Here is a 19,449-nt window from a genome sequence, read left to right as displayed (position 1 = left end):
TTCAGTGAAAATGCTCGAAATGGCCCGAAACTTCACAGGTTTGGTAACGATGCAGCCATCAACACATCTAAGCGTATTATAGGATGTCATCAAATGCCTTTGGCATGGCGACAGATCATTCACCATCAAGTTAGTTCAAAAGTTTGCAGTTCAAATATTCTTCTGCTTTCCCAAGCCTTTTTACTTTCTTTTCTCATCTTAATACACATTTATTCACTACTACTTACATCTGATATTTAACTCCTTCAGCCTATTTTCAGCTGCAGAAACCATTCAACTATTACATTATTCAGCTATTTCAGGACATCAAGGCTATACATGTTGTTGTTTATACCTTTTTTTAAACCTTTTCTTTTCAATATTAAGCTTTTTCTGCCTTTTTGTAGCTAAAAGCAGCTACCATTCAGCTAATAACATATTCAGCTTTTTCTGCATTTTCAGCTAAATTCAGCCATAAATGTTCACAGTTTACAGCATTCGCACGCCTTTTCTGCAGGAAATGCATTTTCTAGTTGCATGTGGTAAACACTACTAGGCTTAGAGAAAGTAGGCCTACAAATGTGCATTAACCCTTCTCTTGCGTTTCGGGTCAAAAGTGACCGAATGTCCCGTCGCGGCGTCACAGTGAATGAATGCAACCTACCCTCGGTTACTTGGATGAAGGCGGTGCTAGTGGTGGCCAAGCAGTAGGGCCTTGCCTTTGTGGTTGTAGAAAGAGAAGATGGCTCCCGTTCTGGAGAAACAGCTCCCGGGCGCAGCCGACAATAACAACGAAGATGAAGAAGGACAAAACCTTTGGCAAGTTCCTGTTTTTCTGTTTTACTCTTACATGTTTGCCGAGGCACGTCTCGGAAAAGACCAAATGCTTTGGATCTGCTTTGTCACTGACGGTTGCTGACAACCAGACACCGGCCCGGTTAGCAGGAACATTAGCAAGAAGCTGGGCGGTCAACGGTATTCCTGCTAGCAGCCCAGCTAACTACAGCAAAGTACCGATTAGCTACATTGTAGTTAGCAAATATTGTTCATTAGACGAGTTAACAGTTTCAGGCAAAGTTATTGAATCAACGAGTCAAGTGTCTCTCTTGTTAGAGAGACTTGTAGTTCATGTCATGACAACACCTTAAAGCCAGCTCATGTTATGCAGGATACAAGCTAACAGGAACCTTAATAGAAAGTATAACCGACTAACTGAAGTTTAATTCTGCAGAAATATATCTAGGCTTTACTCGACGTTCGTCATAAGGGCTCGTATCGTTATTGGGCTTGACATGTTTAATATATTCAGATCCATAGCTACTTTTATCTGTAAGTAACGTTGCCGGGTCAGTGGATATGACTTATCATTTCCTGCTTTTTTTAAGTGTTGTCGTGGACACACACAGGGCTGACTTAACTCTTGCTGAAAACGGTTGATAATCTTCTTGAACAGTAAAAGTAATAGTTAAGTTATGTTACATAGCTAGCTGATCTATAACTGTTTTGGTAGCAATATATGTAGCTGTCATTGTGCCACTTGGCTGTCAAGCTAACGGGACACTGTGTTTTTTTGTTGTAGGACCGAAATTTTGAGTGAAGTTTCTACTACATCAAGTTCAAAGTTGCCATCAGGAAAAAATATCTTGCTATTTGGTAAGTGCAACTCGTTCTAGATGTGTGAAATTCTATGTTTCTGCAATGTTTGGAGTTTGTCTGTTTGTCAGAGTGCAAAAACAAAAGCTTATTATAGGAAATAAATACTTTTCTGATGTATTAAATAGTCTGCAGGCCCGGCTATGTTTCTTGCCACATACTGGAAAGCAAAGCAAAATAAACACAATATACAAAGAGTATGTCTCGGTTAGGGTCGTGCTAATTCTGGTGTGACTTTCAAATATTAAGTAATACATTTATTGACCAGAATTTTTTTTGCCAGCCTCTTGACAGCCATAAAACATGAGGCTACTAATTGTATTCAAGGCAGATAACATAATACATGAATGACATATCTTGCAGGCGAAGATGGATCCGGAAAAACAGCACTTATGGCCAAACTTCAAGGAACTGATCACAACAAGAGAGGGAGAGGACTGGAGTATCTGTACCTAAATGTCCATGACGAGGACATAGATGGTGAGTTAACCTGTTTTATCTTTACCTGTATTTGTTTAACAGCAGTAGTCTTTGCAAAATGACTGTAGTTTAAAACAATAATAGAATTGATTGTATTAAACTAGTATTTTTTGTCTTTTTCTTTGCAGACCTTACTCGCTGTGGCGTGTGGATCCTGGATGGAGACCTATACCACAAAGGCCTACTCAAGTTTGCTGTCTCACCTCAGTCTCTACCTAACTGTCTAGCTGTGTTTGTTGCAGACATGTCACGGCCCTGGACCATTATGGAGTCTTTGCAGAAATGGGCCAGTGTTCTACGTGACCATGTGGACAAACTCAAGATCCCACCAGAGGACATTAGAGAAATGGAGCAGAACAGTAAGTAATGTTTGAATGTATATACCTATGAGTGATTATGTCGTACTCTCTTATAACCTTAGAAATTGTACACTTTATCATGTACATTGATTGTTCACTGGTGGAGCATTTGACCAATGTAAAATAAACATGTAGGTGATAATTGAATTCAATTTGATTGATGAAACGATCACCGTTATGTTAAATGTAATGAATGTAACATCCACACCAGTCTTACTTACGTTTAAGCAGACCGTTGGTTAAGACTGATATAAGTTGTCAATTTTAGGTTTTAGTTTCTCAATATGAAAAAAACCTGAGACGAAAATGAAAATATGACTTTGATTAATTGTGAGATTTGAAGAGGGTTTAAATGAAGAAGCTCTTAAGAATTCCTGAAGAATCCCAGGGTGGAATCATTGTTAGTCTTACATAATAAGAGGCAGTCTCCTTGCTGACTTGCTTCAAGGAAAAGAAAGTGGTCGCTGAGTACCTTGCCAGGCGAGCACTGTGTAACATTACACATTGTCATGGAGGTTTCTAGGTCATCATCAGAGGGGCCCATGATCCTCAGCTGTGTGTCTTGGCTAGAGGCGAGTTCTGCAGATCAATGAGTGTGATGCACTCAGATGTTGTTCTCCTGTTAATTTTAGAACATCATCTCTCCCTTATGAACAGTTCTTTTGTGTTTTAGGGGCTTGCACGTTAGTTGAGTCTGCAGGGTTTAACAGAGACTTCTTGTTTGGCACCAAAGATTCCGTACTGCTCTTACAAGTCTTTAAGAACTAAATCACAAAGGAGCATAATTATTTAATGATTTTTAAAATTAATGTTACAGAACAGGTTCTGAATATATAACATGCTCAAGCAGTGACATGTGTTTACAAGTCTGCTGGCAAGTTTATAAGAGAAAGTATATCCGGTTGCCAAGTGATGACTAGCACATGGTTAATGATTTTTTGTGCGTCTGCATTTCTATCTTGTTTTACTGCATTACTTAAGTTATGGTGGGTATATGAGTTAAGACTGAATGAATGCATTGAATAAACAAGCGGAAAGGAAACACTGCCTGAAATGTATACACTGTAACTTGTAAATATTCGCGAGAGCATGTATTGCAGTTGTAATTGTAGGGTTTTGTACTCTTTAATGATCTTTTCTTGAAGTCTTAACATTGAATCTGTTTTGTCAAATTCGTCTTGGCTTTCTCCTACTTTCCTCTCTTTGGCAAGATATTTTTGAACAGACTTCCAGTTTTGGCTTAGACATGTTATCCACATAAAGTATCTTCCGCTGTGTCTGCTGTGATGTCAGTAGCAGATTGGTGAGACCTCGTCAGATTACATATTTGTAGACATGAGTATTTGAGTGACAAATACAGATAGACTGTGAGTGGCTTTGGTCCAGCGACTCTTGCAGGCTTCTTGCATCATGGTTCCCTCCCCTCCAACAGCAGCGTCAGGGAGAAGGAGGAAGGGACGTAAAGTGAGAGGGTCTGAATTCATTGTGTGGGCCGGACGTTCTGCTGTAACTGTAGTAGGCTGGTTGCTGGAAACGTCTCAAGTTGAATTACCGGTTCAAACTATTGCTGGACCACACATTTCAATGAGAAATATGTCACTTTATGACTGATGTGGTAGTGATGTCACAGAGACTTTTAGCTACAGTATTTTGGAATGGTGTGCAGGCATTAAGCAAACAACTTTGTTATTTTGTTTTGACTCTGCTTCTCTGAAATTAGAAGAAAGAAGTAACCAGACAGCTTTAAAAATGTTTAAGCCATCAGCCAAGCAGCATTAACTACTAAACAGATTAAGAGTAAATGTCTGGCTTTTTTTTACAACAGCCAGAGACACCAAATTTGCTTATTTGACATTTACTTATCCAGGAAAGATACATTTAATTTCTAGCTGAACTTTAGCTACAAATATTCAACATTTTTAAGCAAACCTTTTTCCTTTTCATGCTCTCAATTATTGCAGTTATGTTCTTTTGGTATTTAAAAAAGGAAACCTTTAAGAGTTACTGTTTCAGTATTCAAAGTACAGTATAACACATTTATGGAAGGTTGAGCAGTTGTTGATTATGTTTGCTAACATTTTTTGACCCCACCTTTGTTTGAATAACAGTTAGACAGACTTTGTCCCACTAAGACACATCATCATGTACTTGCCCCCTGTAGGCCTTAAAGAGAGATTGATGTTTTATATAACATATCCGAGCATCCATACAAGATACTCAAGTCGTATTTTATTTAAATCACATTTCATTGCTAAGCTTTCTCGGACACGGTTGTATTGACGACAGAACACCATAATAAATGACTGGCAGTTAACTTTTGAGTGATGTTTATTTGTATCTAGCAGCTACTCCTATTTTATCTTAATTCTTTCTGGCATGCCATGTCTTGGCCGAGCAGACCCCCTGTGAAGCTTAAACTGCACAGGAAAGGATTAGATCAAATTCAGATTTTTGCAGTCATTCTTTTACATTAGGTCCAGATGTCTTCTGTATAAACCCCTTTGAAGGATATTTTCATTAGTAATCAATTTGAATGGTTAAAAAATCAGCATGTTGAATAGTGTACATAATACCAAACTATTTGTGCATGTGCACTAGATTTGTGTTAATCCTGTGTCCAATGATAGTTACTCTTTAGATTGCTTGTACTATTAGTCCTCGCCCTAAATACTAAATTCCATGTTTAAAAGTTAAGAAGTTGGCTCGAAATGTCAATCTGGCTTTGTTGGCTGACCCCTACTGCGTTTCCAAAGCTCCTGAGGAAGTAGGCCAGAGCTTCCTGCTTACAGTCCCCTCCCCTCCCTGCCTCCACCTCCCCTTCATGCTATAGCTTTCTAAATGTCTGGACAGCTGTAGAATCAAACTTCCCACTTCAGGAAAGTAAAGGATGCCATGTATGTATCTGTTTTTTTTTTTTACCAAAGGTCTATTATGTGACTTTTGAGACTTACACAATACAGGACCTATAACATTAATGACTTGCCATTTGTATTTACATTTGGATTATACCAATTATTTCTTCACGAGGAGCAGGAATATTTTAATATACCAGTTAAGGGCCATTCATTGGTGTTGACCCTTTTATTTGAGACAATGGGCCAAATGCAATATAAGGACACAAGTTCTCTAACTTCTTTGTTGGTACCCATTGATTTCTGTAATTTACCATTTGTTTTGTTCATTCAAAAGTAACTCCAAAACGCAAAGAAACAAACGTTTTGAACATTGAAATAATAACAAAAAATAATCTAAATATGATTTTAATATGTTGTATAGTAATAATTACATTAGTATTTGTAGAGTGTTTGGTGCATCTTGAATTTTAGAAATGTAACAGAATGTTTCAGCATGAGGCCCACAGTTTGAGGTGGAGCGCATAAATGAATACCGGTACTGTTCGTTAAAGCAGGGGATGTCTGGTTCTGTAACTACACCAAAGGTTCCCCTGAAGGTCAAGTGCCGATGTTGGGGCTACAGACAGACCAAGTGGAGAATTTGTACAGCTTTCAAGACTTTCAGCTTAATGTAGTTTGTTACTACAATGACTAAGTAATCTTGCTCAATGTGTTGCTAATGCCTGGATTATTTGTAGTTACGATTGTTTGTAAATAGGCAGTTAAACAACTTTTGCCTAGGATCCTGAGTGTTATTCTGTGTTTTGGATCACTACACTACAGAGAGAGCTAACATGACCAAAGTGAACATTATTATTAGACTGCCAGTGTAGGAAAGAGAAGCAGAGGCAGGTTTACTGTAGTCTTCGTAAATACTGTTGGTCACATGTTTTATTCATGACTGCTTGACCTTCTAAAAATAATAAAAATGTTGGGTAAAATTTGAAATGTTTATTATGTTGTGGTGTTCACTTATAACTAATGAAATTCTTTATTTTGCTTCCTGCGTCTCTCCGCTAGTGGTGAAAGCGTTCCAAGAGTACACAGAACCAGAGGATGCCGCCCAGTCCTCCCCACAGAGACGGGCCCCCACAGGAGGGGAAGACGAGGCCGTTGTGCTCCCACTGGGAGAGAGCACACTCACACACAACCTGGGCATTCCAGTGCTAATAGTTTGCACAAAGGTAAATATGTCCTACATGCAAAAAGTCTTATGTTTGAAGCCATTTGTTAAATGTTATTATCAACAGACAATAATGTGTTGTTGTTGCTCCAAGGTTTTTACCAATCTTCACTCTGAGATAAGATATTTGCTATTTCTCTGACGGATAAAACATCCTTGTCACCAGAGAGTCAAAAGAATGATGAAAAAATCGAATGGAAGACTTCATCATGGCAATGCAATACAACAAAATTGTTCCGTTAGCTGCAAAAGAAAACAACGAGCCCTGATGCAAAAACATCACTGTTGTTTTGTGTTTGTTTGGTTTGGTGTTTTTCCGAATGTGATGTCAAATCTTTACTGGTTTATCGAAAAGCATGAGATTGTTCAACCCATTTTCATTTCCTAAAAAGTGCAACTTCCCTTAATCTTTACATCTGGCTAATTTGGTTTTAAGAAATTGTACTTCTCCTATCTTTTCCCCCTAATGAGCCTTCTGTTTCCACTGCATTTAGCAGTTCCTCAAAGAGTTCCTAATTCACAATATCCTCATAAAAAGCCTGAGAAACACATGGTCCACCCCCTAAGTAACATCCTGCCGCTCACTCCTTAGTTGCTGAATGGTTTTCCAGAAGCTCATTCAGCCCACATGTGGCTGTGGTTCATAGCTTCTCTAAACTCCCCTTACTCCCTTGGATCTGCTTTTTTAAACATGTGTAGCCCAAGCAGTTGTAGACTGTTCCTGTAGGAACCTCTCCCAACTTTCCCCTGATCTGCCTGAGACAAACAGGCACAGGAAGCCTCTTTTTAACTCCATCACAGCCGTGCTTACTGCTGCTTTCCTTCTGCTGGGTTCTTTAATGGCCTCCATGATGCACACATTCAGGCTCAGACCTTTTATACATGCTTTTTATGTTGTGCTTTGTGAGGCAGCAAACTCTAATAAAAAGCAGCCATTATACTTGCCTGTTAACCCTCCAGGCAAATGCTAGTGCCGAAAAACACCCTGTAGCCGTCAGCAGAGCTTCACATGCTAGCCGTGACTAGAACATGGTGAATGTGCTCTTTATCACTGGTGCTTCTATCTAGCTGTCATCAGAGAAGACATGTTCAGCTTTAGAAAAAGGTCGAGACTATAGTTTGCTGTTCAAAAGTACCGTAATTTTCGGACTATAAGCCGCGCCTTTTTTCCCATTTTTCGATGCTGCGGTTTATATAACGATGCGGCTAATCTATGGATTTTTACAGCTAACGGTCACTAGGGGACCTCCTAAATCTATGGATTTTACAGGTTACAGTCCACCACCTTTAACTCTATGGGCTCTATGGCCGGTCCGCGCCCCCCACCTTTAAACGGCGGGCTCCAGCAGGAAAAGCTGGAGGCCGGAAAAGAGTGAGACAGGTAGCGCACAAAAGTAAAAGTGGAACCGAGAGTGGTACGAGAGACAGAACGAGAGCAAGACAGACAGACATTACGAGAGCGAGACAGTTTGTCCCCGTACCACTGGTTGAAAACCACTGCTGTAGATCACTGCCGGTACGTGCGCTGGGAGCGCACCGTTTAAATTTGAAAGTTGAAAAGTTTGTGTGTCTGAAACGCTATGGGATACAGTACAGTTTACACAGCACAGTACATGTTCTGTAGCTACTATTGCACTAAATGCTAACACTTGAATACGTTATGCAAATATGCAAATATGCAACTTGTTTGTTGAAATGTTAATAAATGGGAGCTTCCTCAAACAGCCCTCTCTTTCCCGACAATCCCCTCTGTGCACGAACCCTTACATATGGTAATGAAACATTAAAACACCTGCGGCTTATAGTCCAGTGCGGCTTATATATGTACACATCATTCAATTTAGCTGCTGCGGCTTATATTCAGGTGCGCCTTATAGTCCGAAAATTACGGTAGTTAAATTGGGCTGTCAATCTTCTGTTGACCATCACAACTTCTGGCAAGACTAATCATGGAAGCTTCACCAGAAGGACAATAAACACTAAAGCAGCACATCATCTGTGCCTGGAGCCTCCCAAGGGCATGTTTCTCCCCCTTGTTGCTATGACAACACACCCCACTAACTCCTACCTCCGCCATCAACTGTCTCTGTCCTCTGCATCCACTGTACTTTCAGAGGCTGTCAAAATGATCCTCGCCAGGCAGACTAATATCAAATCAAACAGAAAAACGATTGGTCTGTAAAATTGTTGTGCTGTGAAAAACCTCCTATGGAAATGATGTTTCACTCTATGCAAAAACACTGGAGGCAAAGCTTATCAATTTGTGCATTGCACTTACGTTCCCCCTAGTCAGTTAGGGGACTTTTAGGAATACCATCTAGAATCACAACAAAGGACACTGTAAAATGGGCTCAGGATGTAGGGAGCAGTCTTCATGTTTTTCATCCTGACTTTTCATTGTCTGTCATTAAATGTGTATCTCTTTTCCTCTCTCTCTTTTTCCTCAAGTGTGACGCAGTCAGCGTTCTAGAGAAAGAGCACGATTTCAGAGATGAGCACTTTGATTTCATCCAGTCCAACGTCAGGCGATTTTGCTTACAGTGTATCCTTCCAATACACGATTGTTTACAATTCTATCACAAATGTCATGACACCTATAGGATTGAGTGTTCTAAATGTTGTTCATATTGCACACAAGGTTTATTTATTGTCATCAATGAATCGACCATCTACATCGTTGACCCAACAAGCCTTAATTTAAGTAAACAGATGGAGCTGGCCTGATCTACACTTCCGTCAAAGAGGAGAAGAACCTGGATCTGCTTTACAAATATATAGTGCATAAGATGTATGACTTCAAGTTCACCTCACCAGCCTTAGTGGTGGAGAAGGATGCAGTGTTCATGTGAGTAAAGCTATTTTATTTGAACTTAATCATGTTTATTTTTTGCCAACAGCCATTTTTCCTTCTTTTGTTATCACTGACATTAGCGAAACCAAATCTCCAATTTATTCAAAGAAAAATTCTCCAAACCAGAAATCAGATGATTGTATCCACTTTTTTTGAACTGTCTCTTTTTCCTTTCAGTCCATGTGGATGGGATAATGAGAAGAAAATTGCTATTTTGCATGAAAACCTAACAACAGTCAGACCAGACGATCCATTTGAAGATTTTATCACAATGCCTCCAGTACGAAAGGTATGGCAGATCACACTAAATGTGAACTTTAGAGTATGAAATCACAACCTAAAGCGCAAATGAATAAGAACATGCTTTCTCCTTTGATCTTGTTTACAGCTGGTACATGACAAAGAGATTAATGCAGAGGATGAGCAGGTTTTCCTAATGAAGCAACAGGTATGTGTCAGTCTTTCTTGAATATTTCATATGTTCTGTCTGCGACTGCCAAGTTTGACAGTGTATTGAAGAATTCACTCCCCTGATTAAACAGGAAAGCATAATACTGACATTTCCAAAGGGTGTAGGTGCTTTAGAAGTGAAACATGAGACATGGTAGCCTGAACCAAAAAACATTGTTTTCAATTCAGTGAATAAGTAGACTCAAGAATCCTTTTGTACATTTTTACTGATTCTGAACAAGCACATTTCGTTGATGTATATGTGATACTTCCACCTGACTTTGCCTTCACTTCCTATTTTGTACACAAATAAACCAGGAAGGAGATCTAAGAAAAAAACTTAATTGTTACACGTTTAGTTTTCTCTACACAATGCCATGTAATGCATCTTTGCTGAATGTCCCTGTTAGAGACATCTAAATGAAAGTTTTTAAAGAATGATTCTATTATCTTGAGTAAATGGTATAAATATGTATGTTTATAATTAGTAAATCCTTTTGCATATTGCCTTAAATGGATTGTGCATAGAAAGTATTAGTTTAACCATGGCGGAATAAAGATGTTTACTTTCCCCTACAGTCTTTGTTATCAAAGCAGCCCGCCACACCAACCAGAGGAGCAACAGTAAGTGTCTTAAAGTCCCTATAATGTGCAATATTTGTAGTGGATGGATTTATTCCTCTTGCCACTTTATCCGATTTCCCCTCGATAGACAAGCTTGTGTTTCTGACCACAGTCCTGTCCTGGTTTGTGTGTTGCAGGAGTCTCCGGGCAGGACCACCTCGGGGTCTCCCCGACCTGCAGGCCGCGCCGGCCAACCCAACATGACCAGCGGCTCACCAATGGCTGCTGTCAAAAAGCCAGACCCCAACATGAAAGGTAGGAGCTCTAGTGCTCATTAATCTTCATATACGATTATTGAGAATCATAGTTTTCTCTCCAGTGCTCTCTTGATTTTCATGGGGTGCATGTTTTGAAACAAATGTTAAGACTCCCGTAAAAGAATAACAATGATAAAACATTTTAGATCACAGTTGTTTTCTACTCTCCTACGTCTGAAGAGGTAGCAACTAAAATGATTAACATAACAACAAATTCCTGCACACCTCCTGAGCTCAGCCTAAAACAGAAGTATTTACTTTCTCTCCTTCATTACGTGCATTAGGGTGCTGGTGCATTCCAGCTACATTGGGTTTAGCTGGATTTAATATAGGCCTCTTAACCCTTGCCTATTGTGGTTTGCATTGCTGTGTGACTTCAACACAATTTCTTCCCCTTTTTTGTAACGTTTTTTATTTTAATTTCTTCCTTCACCAAATCAAGGATCCTAAGATAGAGGGTGTCATATGCTACACAACTTTTAATCCATTTCAATAAAAAGTTCACTCAAGATAACTCAGATTGCTTATCTGGAATCATAACATTATCAGAGTACGAAGCTGGTTCAACATAACCTGGATATGTTTGAGTTAGCCGGTTGGCCTAATCCAAAACATACGCACTCCTTGCTAAATGGTGCTACGACGCGGGTTATCAAGTGGATCGCTCAAGCCAGCCGTGTCCTATCTAGTTAGGTGCATGTTCACAAAAAAGGGGCGGGGTTAGCAACATTTGACCAATCACAAACATGGAGAAGCGCACTGAAAGCGCAGCGTCATACTTCGTGGATGAAAAGTGAACTATAATTATACAAATATGAAGAAGTTAAACTTTAAACATCCATGACTTAAATACTTTATCCAGGATAAAAGCCACATAGTTGCACCTGCAAGGTGAATACAGCTGGTAAAAGAAAAAGTGTTTGAATGCGTACATTAATAGGTTTATGATATCACTGCCCCGTCTAAGACACGAGTGGATCTGACTTTAATTACATTTGTCTCGAGTGTTTCATCAACTTAATGTGTTGCTTAAAATAATACTTCTGCATACAGTATGTGACATTGTGAGTGTTGCACGGCCAGATACGGCTCAGCTGACTCAGATAAGGAAATAATGATACATTATGATGTGATATGATGATATGAATGATAATGGGACACATCGACGTCTGCACTCAGTGCCGCGGACCGTACGTAATGTTACTTTGATCCGGTTACTTATGTTGTGGCAGATATTTCATTAAGCTTTCTTAACATAATAGTATAATAATAGTATAATAGTCAGATCGCTCTGAAGATGGGAGGAGATATTCTATTCATTTTCACGTTCACGCAGTCGGTGATTTTGGCCGGCCGTCTTTCCTGCAACGGCAGTTTAAACTGTATTTCCTCCGCACACTGAGCTCTGATTGGTCAGCAGGCGGTGCTTTCACTGAGTCGATCTCTTATCCTGGAACCTATCCTGCTCCGGAGCAGGCTAGCCGCTCAGCATAAGTTATCTAGCCCGCTAAAAAGTGAACCAGCTTCGTAGGACCGGAAATCCCTGAAGTTAGCTTGCTAAACGAAAATCCTGATTCGTAGTATAGGCCCCAGGTTAGCCGCTCAGCATAAGTTACCATGGAGATCTAGCCCGCTAAAAAAAGAACCAGCGTCGTAGGACCGGAAACCCCAAGTTTTCCCTGAAGTTAGCCCGCTAAGCAAACATCCGGCTTCGTAGTACAGGCCTCAGATGTTAAGCATTAAAGCACAAAAGTCTGTTTATAATCAGCCAGTTTTCTCAGTATTGTACATGTTGAAGGAGTGACTAAAAACTCAATAATTAAGTATAGTATATGTGTATATGTTCAACCTATTTATAAACTCCTATTGCAATTATTGACAATGCCGAACAAAAAAAGGAAGTTTTCCATATTACAGAAGGGATTTTAAGCTTTATGTTTCTCCTGCAGCGGGGGCGGCCAATGAGGGAGTGCTTGCTAACTTCTTCAACAGTCTGCTGAGTAAAAAGACCGGATCCCCAGGGAGCCCCGGGAGCCCCGGGAGCCCGGGAAGTGGAGCCGTTGGAGCTGGAGTGCAAGGGTCCGCCAAGAAAACAGGTACCATTTCTTATTCCAGCATGCTCACCTCTGAACTCAGCCAAACTGTTTTTAATCATTCTACCTCACAGGTTAGCAGCACTTCTTTAATTAAAAAGTTTTTTTACTACAGCATCTTGTGTATTGAGATCTCAAATCACACCTGGGAGAGAGAAAGAGAGAGAAAAGTTAAATCAATAGAAAAATAAAAGTTGTCTTTGACTAAACATCTGAGGAAACTTGCGACAGGCCTGTATGCACCAAACCTCCACTCATAAACGTCCTCCATACAACTAATGTCACTCATTCCATGTCATATCTCTTGCTCAACTAATTTATTATGCTTGAGTAAACACGGCTGTTTCGCATGTCAACCAGCATCATTTTTTTTACTTTGTTACATCAGGTAAATGTAACAAAGTCAAATATTGGCTGAATGTACTACGCAGTAAAAACATTGAAGGAACCATTGCATAACTCATCTCTCCGTTGACATGTATTGTACCTCTAGTTCCAGTGCTGAGCTGTGTAACATTTCTCTGACCCAGCTGGAAGGGGAACGCATGAGAACATGTTTCCTTTGTCCGATGATACGTTTTGCATGAGTGTTAACTGTGGCAGCGAGCAGCCACACTCCAGCATGGGACCGCCTCACCTTCCCACCCTCATCTGTCTGCTTACTGCCTGTAGAAAACTATTCATTTTGAATACACACAGAGACTACAGGAGATTACTTTTGGACTTTGTCTCCTGTTTTTCCAAGGGCAGAAGCCGGGTTTGACTGACGTCCAGGCGGAGTTGGACCGGATGACTCGCAAACAGGACTCCATGGTTTCAGCTAACAACGTACCGCCACCGACAGGGAATGAAGCGTGAAGGCAACAAAAACAGCTGCGTTAATACTCTGGAATTATACATGTACATGTGAGCATAAAAAATTGACCAAATTCCCAATGTCTATATCAGTCAGCACACAGTGGTTTCACTAAAAGGAGTTTCAGATGCTATCAGATATGTTGGTGTTCTGGTGGGATGGGAAGAGAGACACAACAGAGACGAAGCTGTTGCTTATAGGTGCTACACGCTAAAGGCTTGGCTTTATTTCTGTCCTCTCTTCCACTGTAAATGTAATTTTGTGAGGGATGTTGGTTTATTGAAATGTGTGCACACTCCCAGGCAGCCAGCTCGATGCGCTGGGCTGCAGGCCCCCCAGTTTCTGGGGTTAACTCCCTCTCCTCATGGGTTTAAAGAGTGGAAATCTACCGGTCATTTGGCCTCTGGGTCAGCTTATCTCATGGAAGGAATTTGGTCACGATTGGAAAGGTATTTCAACTCTGCATTTATTCATTTAGAAAAATATTAGAATACTTGCAAACATATGTAGTATGTACAACATATTGGATATGATACTGATGTATTTATACAAAGCTCCTTTTTATTTTATTTTGTGCACCATTAACTGGTTTAAAGAAAAATGTGTCTGTATCGCAAAACATGTTAAAATGCCACTGACGTCATGACACTAATTTGACAAGTCCAGATAGCTGAAAGTATACCACATAATTTTCCCTAATTATCTCGAAGGATTCTGTAAATATATATACAAAAAAATCTATTCAGGTTAACTTTGATTTTGTATAAAAATGCAATTCTGTCAACATTCTTAAAAATAGCTTCTTTGGCTAAATGAGAATGGGATTTGATGAGTTTAGAGGTTGCTACAGGTGTGTATATTTGGGGATTGGGTTAGGCGGCATCTTTCCTACTATAACTCCTAAGTGCCTCGCACAGTTAGCTGTTTGTTTCATAGTAGAAATGCTTGTCTTTGCAAGAGGAAATGCACTGTAGCACCATCGGTTAAAAGGTTTTTGTCAATTTTTTGACTTCCAAATAATTTATTTCGTTTTACATTTTTGTTAATGTACAATAAGCCTGTGGTCTGTTATTTTTCAGAAACTAGATTTCTGTGGCCTACTTGATGGTATTCAATAGAGCATTAGATTGAATGCCTTAATGAAAACTAAAGGCTGCTCATATTTAGAAGAAACCACACAACAACACTCACTGTGGTGGAAACCACTCGCTTTGCAGCCAAAAGACAAACAATGAATTGCTGTGGTGTGATCAAAATGACGTATAGTATCATACAGTGTCTGACAGCACTCTCCTCCTTTGGGTTCGCATGTTTTATTCACACTGTACTTTGCATATCTGTTAAACATTCCCCGTTTTTAAATGGAATAGCTGTAGAAACACATCCCAGTAGTGAAACCCGTTTGTCCGTCTCCTTCAGTGCCCTGTTTAAAATAACAACCTTTGCCTTCACTGTACAGCTAACAGTTTGTCACAACGGCCACCTTGCCTTCACAGGAATGCTCCTAATACTTGTGTGTCCTTTAAGGGGTTGCTCAACTGTGTCCTGTAATTTTTTCTTTTTTAATATAAAATGATTATACTGTACCATATCAAATAATCTGTAAAACTATTTATGGTTTCAGGTCACCATAATCTAATTAAAATGAAGTGTACATCATCATTAAGTCTGTATGCAAGGCCCTACTTAATCTTATGGATAGTGTTCATCGAAAGCTTTAAAGAGCAACTTGCAGATTTTTTCCCCCCCTATATGTATGCTTAATCTTGCCTGAAAATTACAATTAAAAAAAGATAATGTAGTATTTGATATGTTTTACGAGACACAAGAAAGGAATTCAGAGGGAAAAAGAGACTTTTTGAGCTCTGCTACTAAAAACTGTTTTTTTTAAGGTTATACGTCAAACGCGTCAAATTACGTCACATGGGGAGTCCTTCTCTCTGACCAATTCGCGGTAGTAGTTGGTAGTTGGTTTGGGCGGTTGTGTTTTATTGAGCTGGTATATTTCGGGAGTTTTAAATTGTATTTCACCATTTGTAATCATGGTGAAATATTGTGTTTGTGCAGGTTGCACTCATTGCAGCCTGTCAGGACATCGAGTCCACAGTTTACCTAACAGGGTGCGCTGTGCGAGGTGCATCCACCTCCCTGTAGCACATACTCTCCACAGCTGAAGCCTATCAAGCAATACGTTTATCAGGAAACTGCATTACATCTCTCTCCCCCCCTTCGCTGCTCTCTCTCTCCCCCCTTCGCTGCTTTCTCTCGCTGTCACTCCTGGCTCCCGGCTCAACCTCCACTCACCTGCTGCAATCAGCTGTGCACCCTCCCCGACTACACACCTGCTTTCCATCAAGTCATTTACAACGGCATATCAACGGAGGCTCCACAAACTTTCTCCGCCAGATCGTCAAGTATCAGCCGTATCTCGCGTCTCCTCTCCGGTACACAGCACCGTAAGACGTAGTGTGGAGTTGCATTAGGTAACGCGAGATACGGCTGATACTTAGTAGCATTAGTTTCTTTTATGGATCAGTATCAACAATCCTGCCAGTAACGTTACTATATTATCAATACTACTTTAGTTATAGCCTGATATACGATTGCTAACTTTACAATGTTGTGATGTGATTGACGTTAGCTAACATTAAATGTAGCTAACGCCGGTCACTCACCAAGACAGCTGCTCTGTTCTCCACTGGTTCTCCTCACACCAAAGCTTCATTTCTCCGATGGCCGTTATTTTTTCTAATCCTTGGCTGCTCCTGGTCTCTTGGACGCATAGCAGGCTCATAATCGTATGCATTCGAATATATATTTTCAACCTCTTCTGTGTCAAAACTAGCATTGTGATCCATGTTTATTCATACGTTAGACCGGCCGCTCTCCCCCATGTTACGTCACACGCGGGAGGTCACGTGCGGAGGCTTTTTTATGCGGAATTGAAAATGCCTTACTAAAATGACGCCAGATGTCACTGTAGTGTATATTTCCCTATATTTTTTTGAAAATCTAGTGTATTCATCATTTTCCTACACATTTATTCACTGGTGTCTCTAACCTGCAAGTTGCTCTTTAACACACTGAAAGGCAAACATGAGGAGTGCAGCTTTATGCTATTAAAAGATTGGGATGTGGAACCAAAGATGCATTTTAGTCAAGTTGTTCTGCTTTTATAGTTGGTAATAGTCCTTAAGGCCCTGACACACCAAGCAGTCACCAGACAACTCGCCGACTGTTGCGTCGGCATGTTTTCCTGCGTCTTGGCCATGTGTCGCACTGGAACACACCGCAAAGACTTTAGCCGAGTACGTACGAACTGCGCATGCGCGAGTGGCAATAACTCTCTTTACCAGCAGGCGGCGGTAGTGTGTATTCGTCATTAAAAACAGGCAACAACCGGAAAACAGAGAAGAAAAACAGACTACGTGATATAAACAAATAAAAAATAGCGTGTGCGTTCCATTTTCACTCTCGTCCATCGACAACATGTTTCGTGCGGTACTGGAGCTATCAGCCATTGGAGTGTTGCTTGTGGAAGACATTCTCAAGCAACCGTTTCGCTTCTCATGCACTGATTCGCTAGCTGAACAGCCAATCAGAGTGATTTCTTTGTCCGACTGCCTGTGGCCGATTCAACCTGTAGAATGGTGCGTTGGCCATGAAAGGCCAAATAAGGCGTGTCACGGCCGACGGTGCGGGACACACCAAATTGAGTTTGGGCGACAGGGCACGATTCGTCGTCCGACTAACGAAAACGGCCGATTTCGGCCTGGTGTGTCAGGGCCTTTAAAGGCACGGACACACCAGGCCGATTTTCGGCGTTGGTGGGCGTCAGGCCGACAATGAGCGTCGACACGCCCTACTCAGATTGGTGTGTCGGGTCTTTTCAGCCGGGCCGATGCCTTTTCGTCCGAAAACCCGCCGATTCAACATCGGCGGGCAGTCGGCAAAATAAATCACTCCGATTGGCTGTCCAGCTAGCGAATCAGTGCATGAGAAGCGAAACGGAAGTGAGGGACCCAAACAAACTATTAAGAAGGCAAATCTGAGATTTCATTGAACTCCAGCTCTCGACACAGGTTCGGGAAAGCCCCATGAGCTTCTTGTTGTAGAGTGAAAATGGAACGCACACGCTATTTGTTGTTTGTTTATATCACGCAGTCTGTTCTTCTTCTCTCTGTGTATACGCAGTCTTCTGGTTGTTGCCTCTTTTGAATGACAAATACACACTACCGCCGCCTGCCGGTAAGGAGAGTTATTGCCACTCACGCATGCGCAGTTCCTACGTACGTCTTGGCCGTCGGCTGAAGTCTTTGCAGTGTGTTCCAGTGCGACACATGGCCAAAACGCAGAGACGCGAGGCGACGCAACTGTCGGGGTCCGTCTGTGTCAGTCCTTTGTTGTCAGATTGGTGTGTCCGGGCCTTAAGATTAACCAGTGGATGCTTTCTCGTCCCACTCTTGCCTATAATCCTAAACTTCAGACCTGCATATGAATTCTTGTTTTCATAACATCCTAATGGTAGAAAATGCCTTACTCCATTCATTCAACCATACCTCTGATTTAATTGTTCAATATACTATGCCATAATTATGGACAGTCGATTATGGTACATTCTCTAAACTGGTCTACAAATGCAATGCAATTGCCACAAGATCATACTGGTGTACAGTATACTTTATGCATGATTTTAAAATGATACTACACAACTTTTCTGGATTTATTTTTGATTAAAATTAAGCTCTTATTGTTTTGTTTTTTTGTGACTGTGGAATGTTCAAGCCTGTGGCCGAAGCACAATTTAATAACAGCCAGGAGAAGTACGGCCACATGTAATAAGCACTTTTCCTTGGACACTTGTATCAATTCCCTATTCCTACAGTTAAATAAAGAATGCATATCACTTTTGTTTTTGCTTTGCCCTTTTAGAATATTTAGTAATGAAACTCGAAGCTCCCGAGTAAAACTGCATTATTTATCTGCATTTGCTGCTTACGTTATGGAAGGTGCCCCTTGTGGTTACTATGGAATAACTGCTTTCTACTGGTGATCCTTATTTTTCTTTTAATATAATCAATCCTTTAAAATCATTGATATTACACCTGTGATAGGGACATATTTTGCGCATCTTGCAATAGATAAACCAAAACAAAATGTCCATTCATTTTCAGGTTTGATCTATGCCTTTTTGCCCATGAATCACCTCTTGTTTATGTTTACAACCTATTTCAAATGTGTTTGTGTTGCCCTTTGACACTTTCTGTTTAGAATAATTTGAAATGCCATTCTAACCTGACTGACCACACTGACATTTCTTCATAAAATGGCCACACTTGTTTAATTTGGCATTTAGCTAAGCAGAATGAAGTGCTCTCATGCTGCTTGGTGTCAAAGTTGTACTCGCTCTTTATTAGGGTTTTATGTTTCTCCCAAAGTTGAATAATGAACAGTTGTTTTAACTTTTGTATTCAAACGTCTGCTTCCTCACATGCTAACTGAATTGCCTTCGACCACTATTGTCAGTCCACATCTATACAAGACAATGAGCTTCTGCTTCCAGTCCTTTTGTATTCAGGATATCGAGACATTGTAAGCACATGGCTGGCTGCATTTGTGTGTCCTGAATTAATTTAGAAGTTTGATTGTATGACTTTAACACATTTCTGTAGCCTTTCCGCTGCCATGTGGATTCTCGCTTCTTATTCCGACAAAGATAAGGAAAATGTTTATCAGACCCCTGGCTTCAATAAAACCAAGAATCCAAACT

The 19,449-nt window shown here is 40.5% G+C and overlaps 1 protein-coding gene and 1 long non-coding RNA gene across 4 annotated transcripts; one reads left to right on the top strand and one right to left on the bottom strand.

Annotated features, from left to right (window-relative positions):
• Window positions 1-636: 636 nt before the first annotated feature.
• Window positions 637-19,447, top strand: dync1li2 (dynein, cytoplasmic 1, light intermediate chain 2). Of its 3 annotated transcripts, XR_013805573.1 has the most exons (14): window positions 637-798; window positions 1,559-1,632; window positions 1,996-2,112; window positions 2,241-2,471; window positions 6,386-6,549; window positions 8,997-9,090; window positions 9,258-9,393; window positions 9,577-9,688; window positions 9,788-9,847; window positions 10,429-10,473; window positions 10,611-10,728; window positions 12,680-12,826; window positions 13,569-17,439; window positions 17,490-19,447. XR_013805573.1 is itself a non-coding variant. In XM_079666470.1 (13 exons), the coding sequence occupies exons 1-13, from the start codon at window positions 722-724 to the stop codon at window positions 13,588-13,590; spliced, it is 1,392 nt and encodes a 463-aa protein (XP_079522596.1). In that variant the 5' UTR covers window positions 637-721; the 3' UTR covers window positions 13,591-19,447. The 3 variants fall into 3 exon arrangements, 2 of the variants coding, with proteins under 2 accessions (XP_079522596.1, XP_079522595.1); XM_079666470.1 differs by having other exon boundaries at window positions 13,574-19,447; XM_079666469.1 differs by having other exon boundaries at window positions 13,569-19,447.
• LOC307030190 lies at window positions 12,064-12,672 on the bottom strand. Its single transcript, XR_013805574.1, has 2 exons — window positions 12,347-12,672; window positions 12,064-12,229 (listed from the first exon to the last, which is right to left on the bottom strand). It is a non-coding gene; the product is annotated as an uncharacterized lncRNA (long non-coding RNA).
• Window positions 19,448-19,449: the final 2 nt, after the last annotated feature.

This window comes from Notothenia rossii (genome assembly GCF_949606895.1).
Source record: "Notothenia rossii genome assembly, chromosome: 2".
Classification (NCBI taxonomy): Eukaryota; Metazoa; Chordata; class Actinopteri; order Perciformes; family Nototheniidae; genus Notothenia; species Notothenia rossii.
Note: the sequence above shows the minus strand (reverse complement) of the source record. Positions and strands in the feature narration are given on the sequence as shown.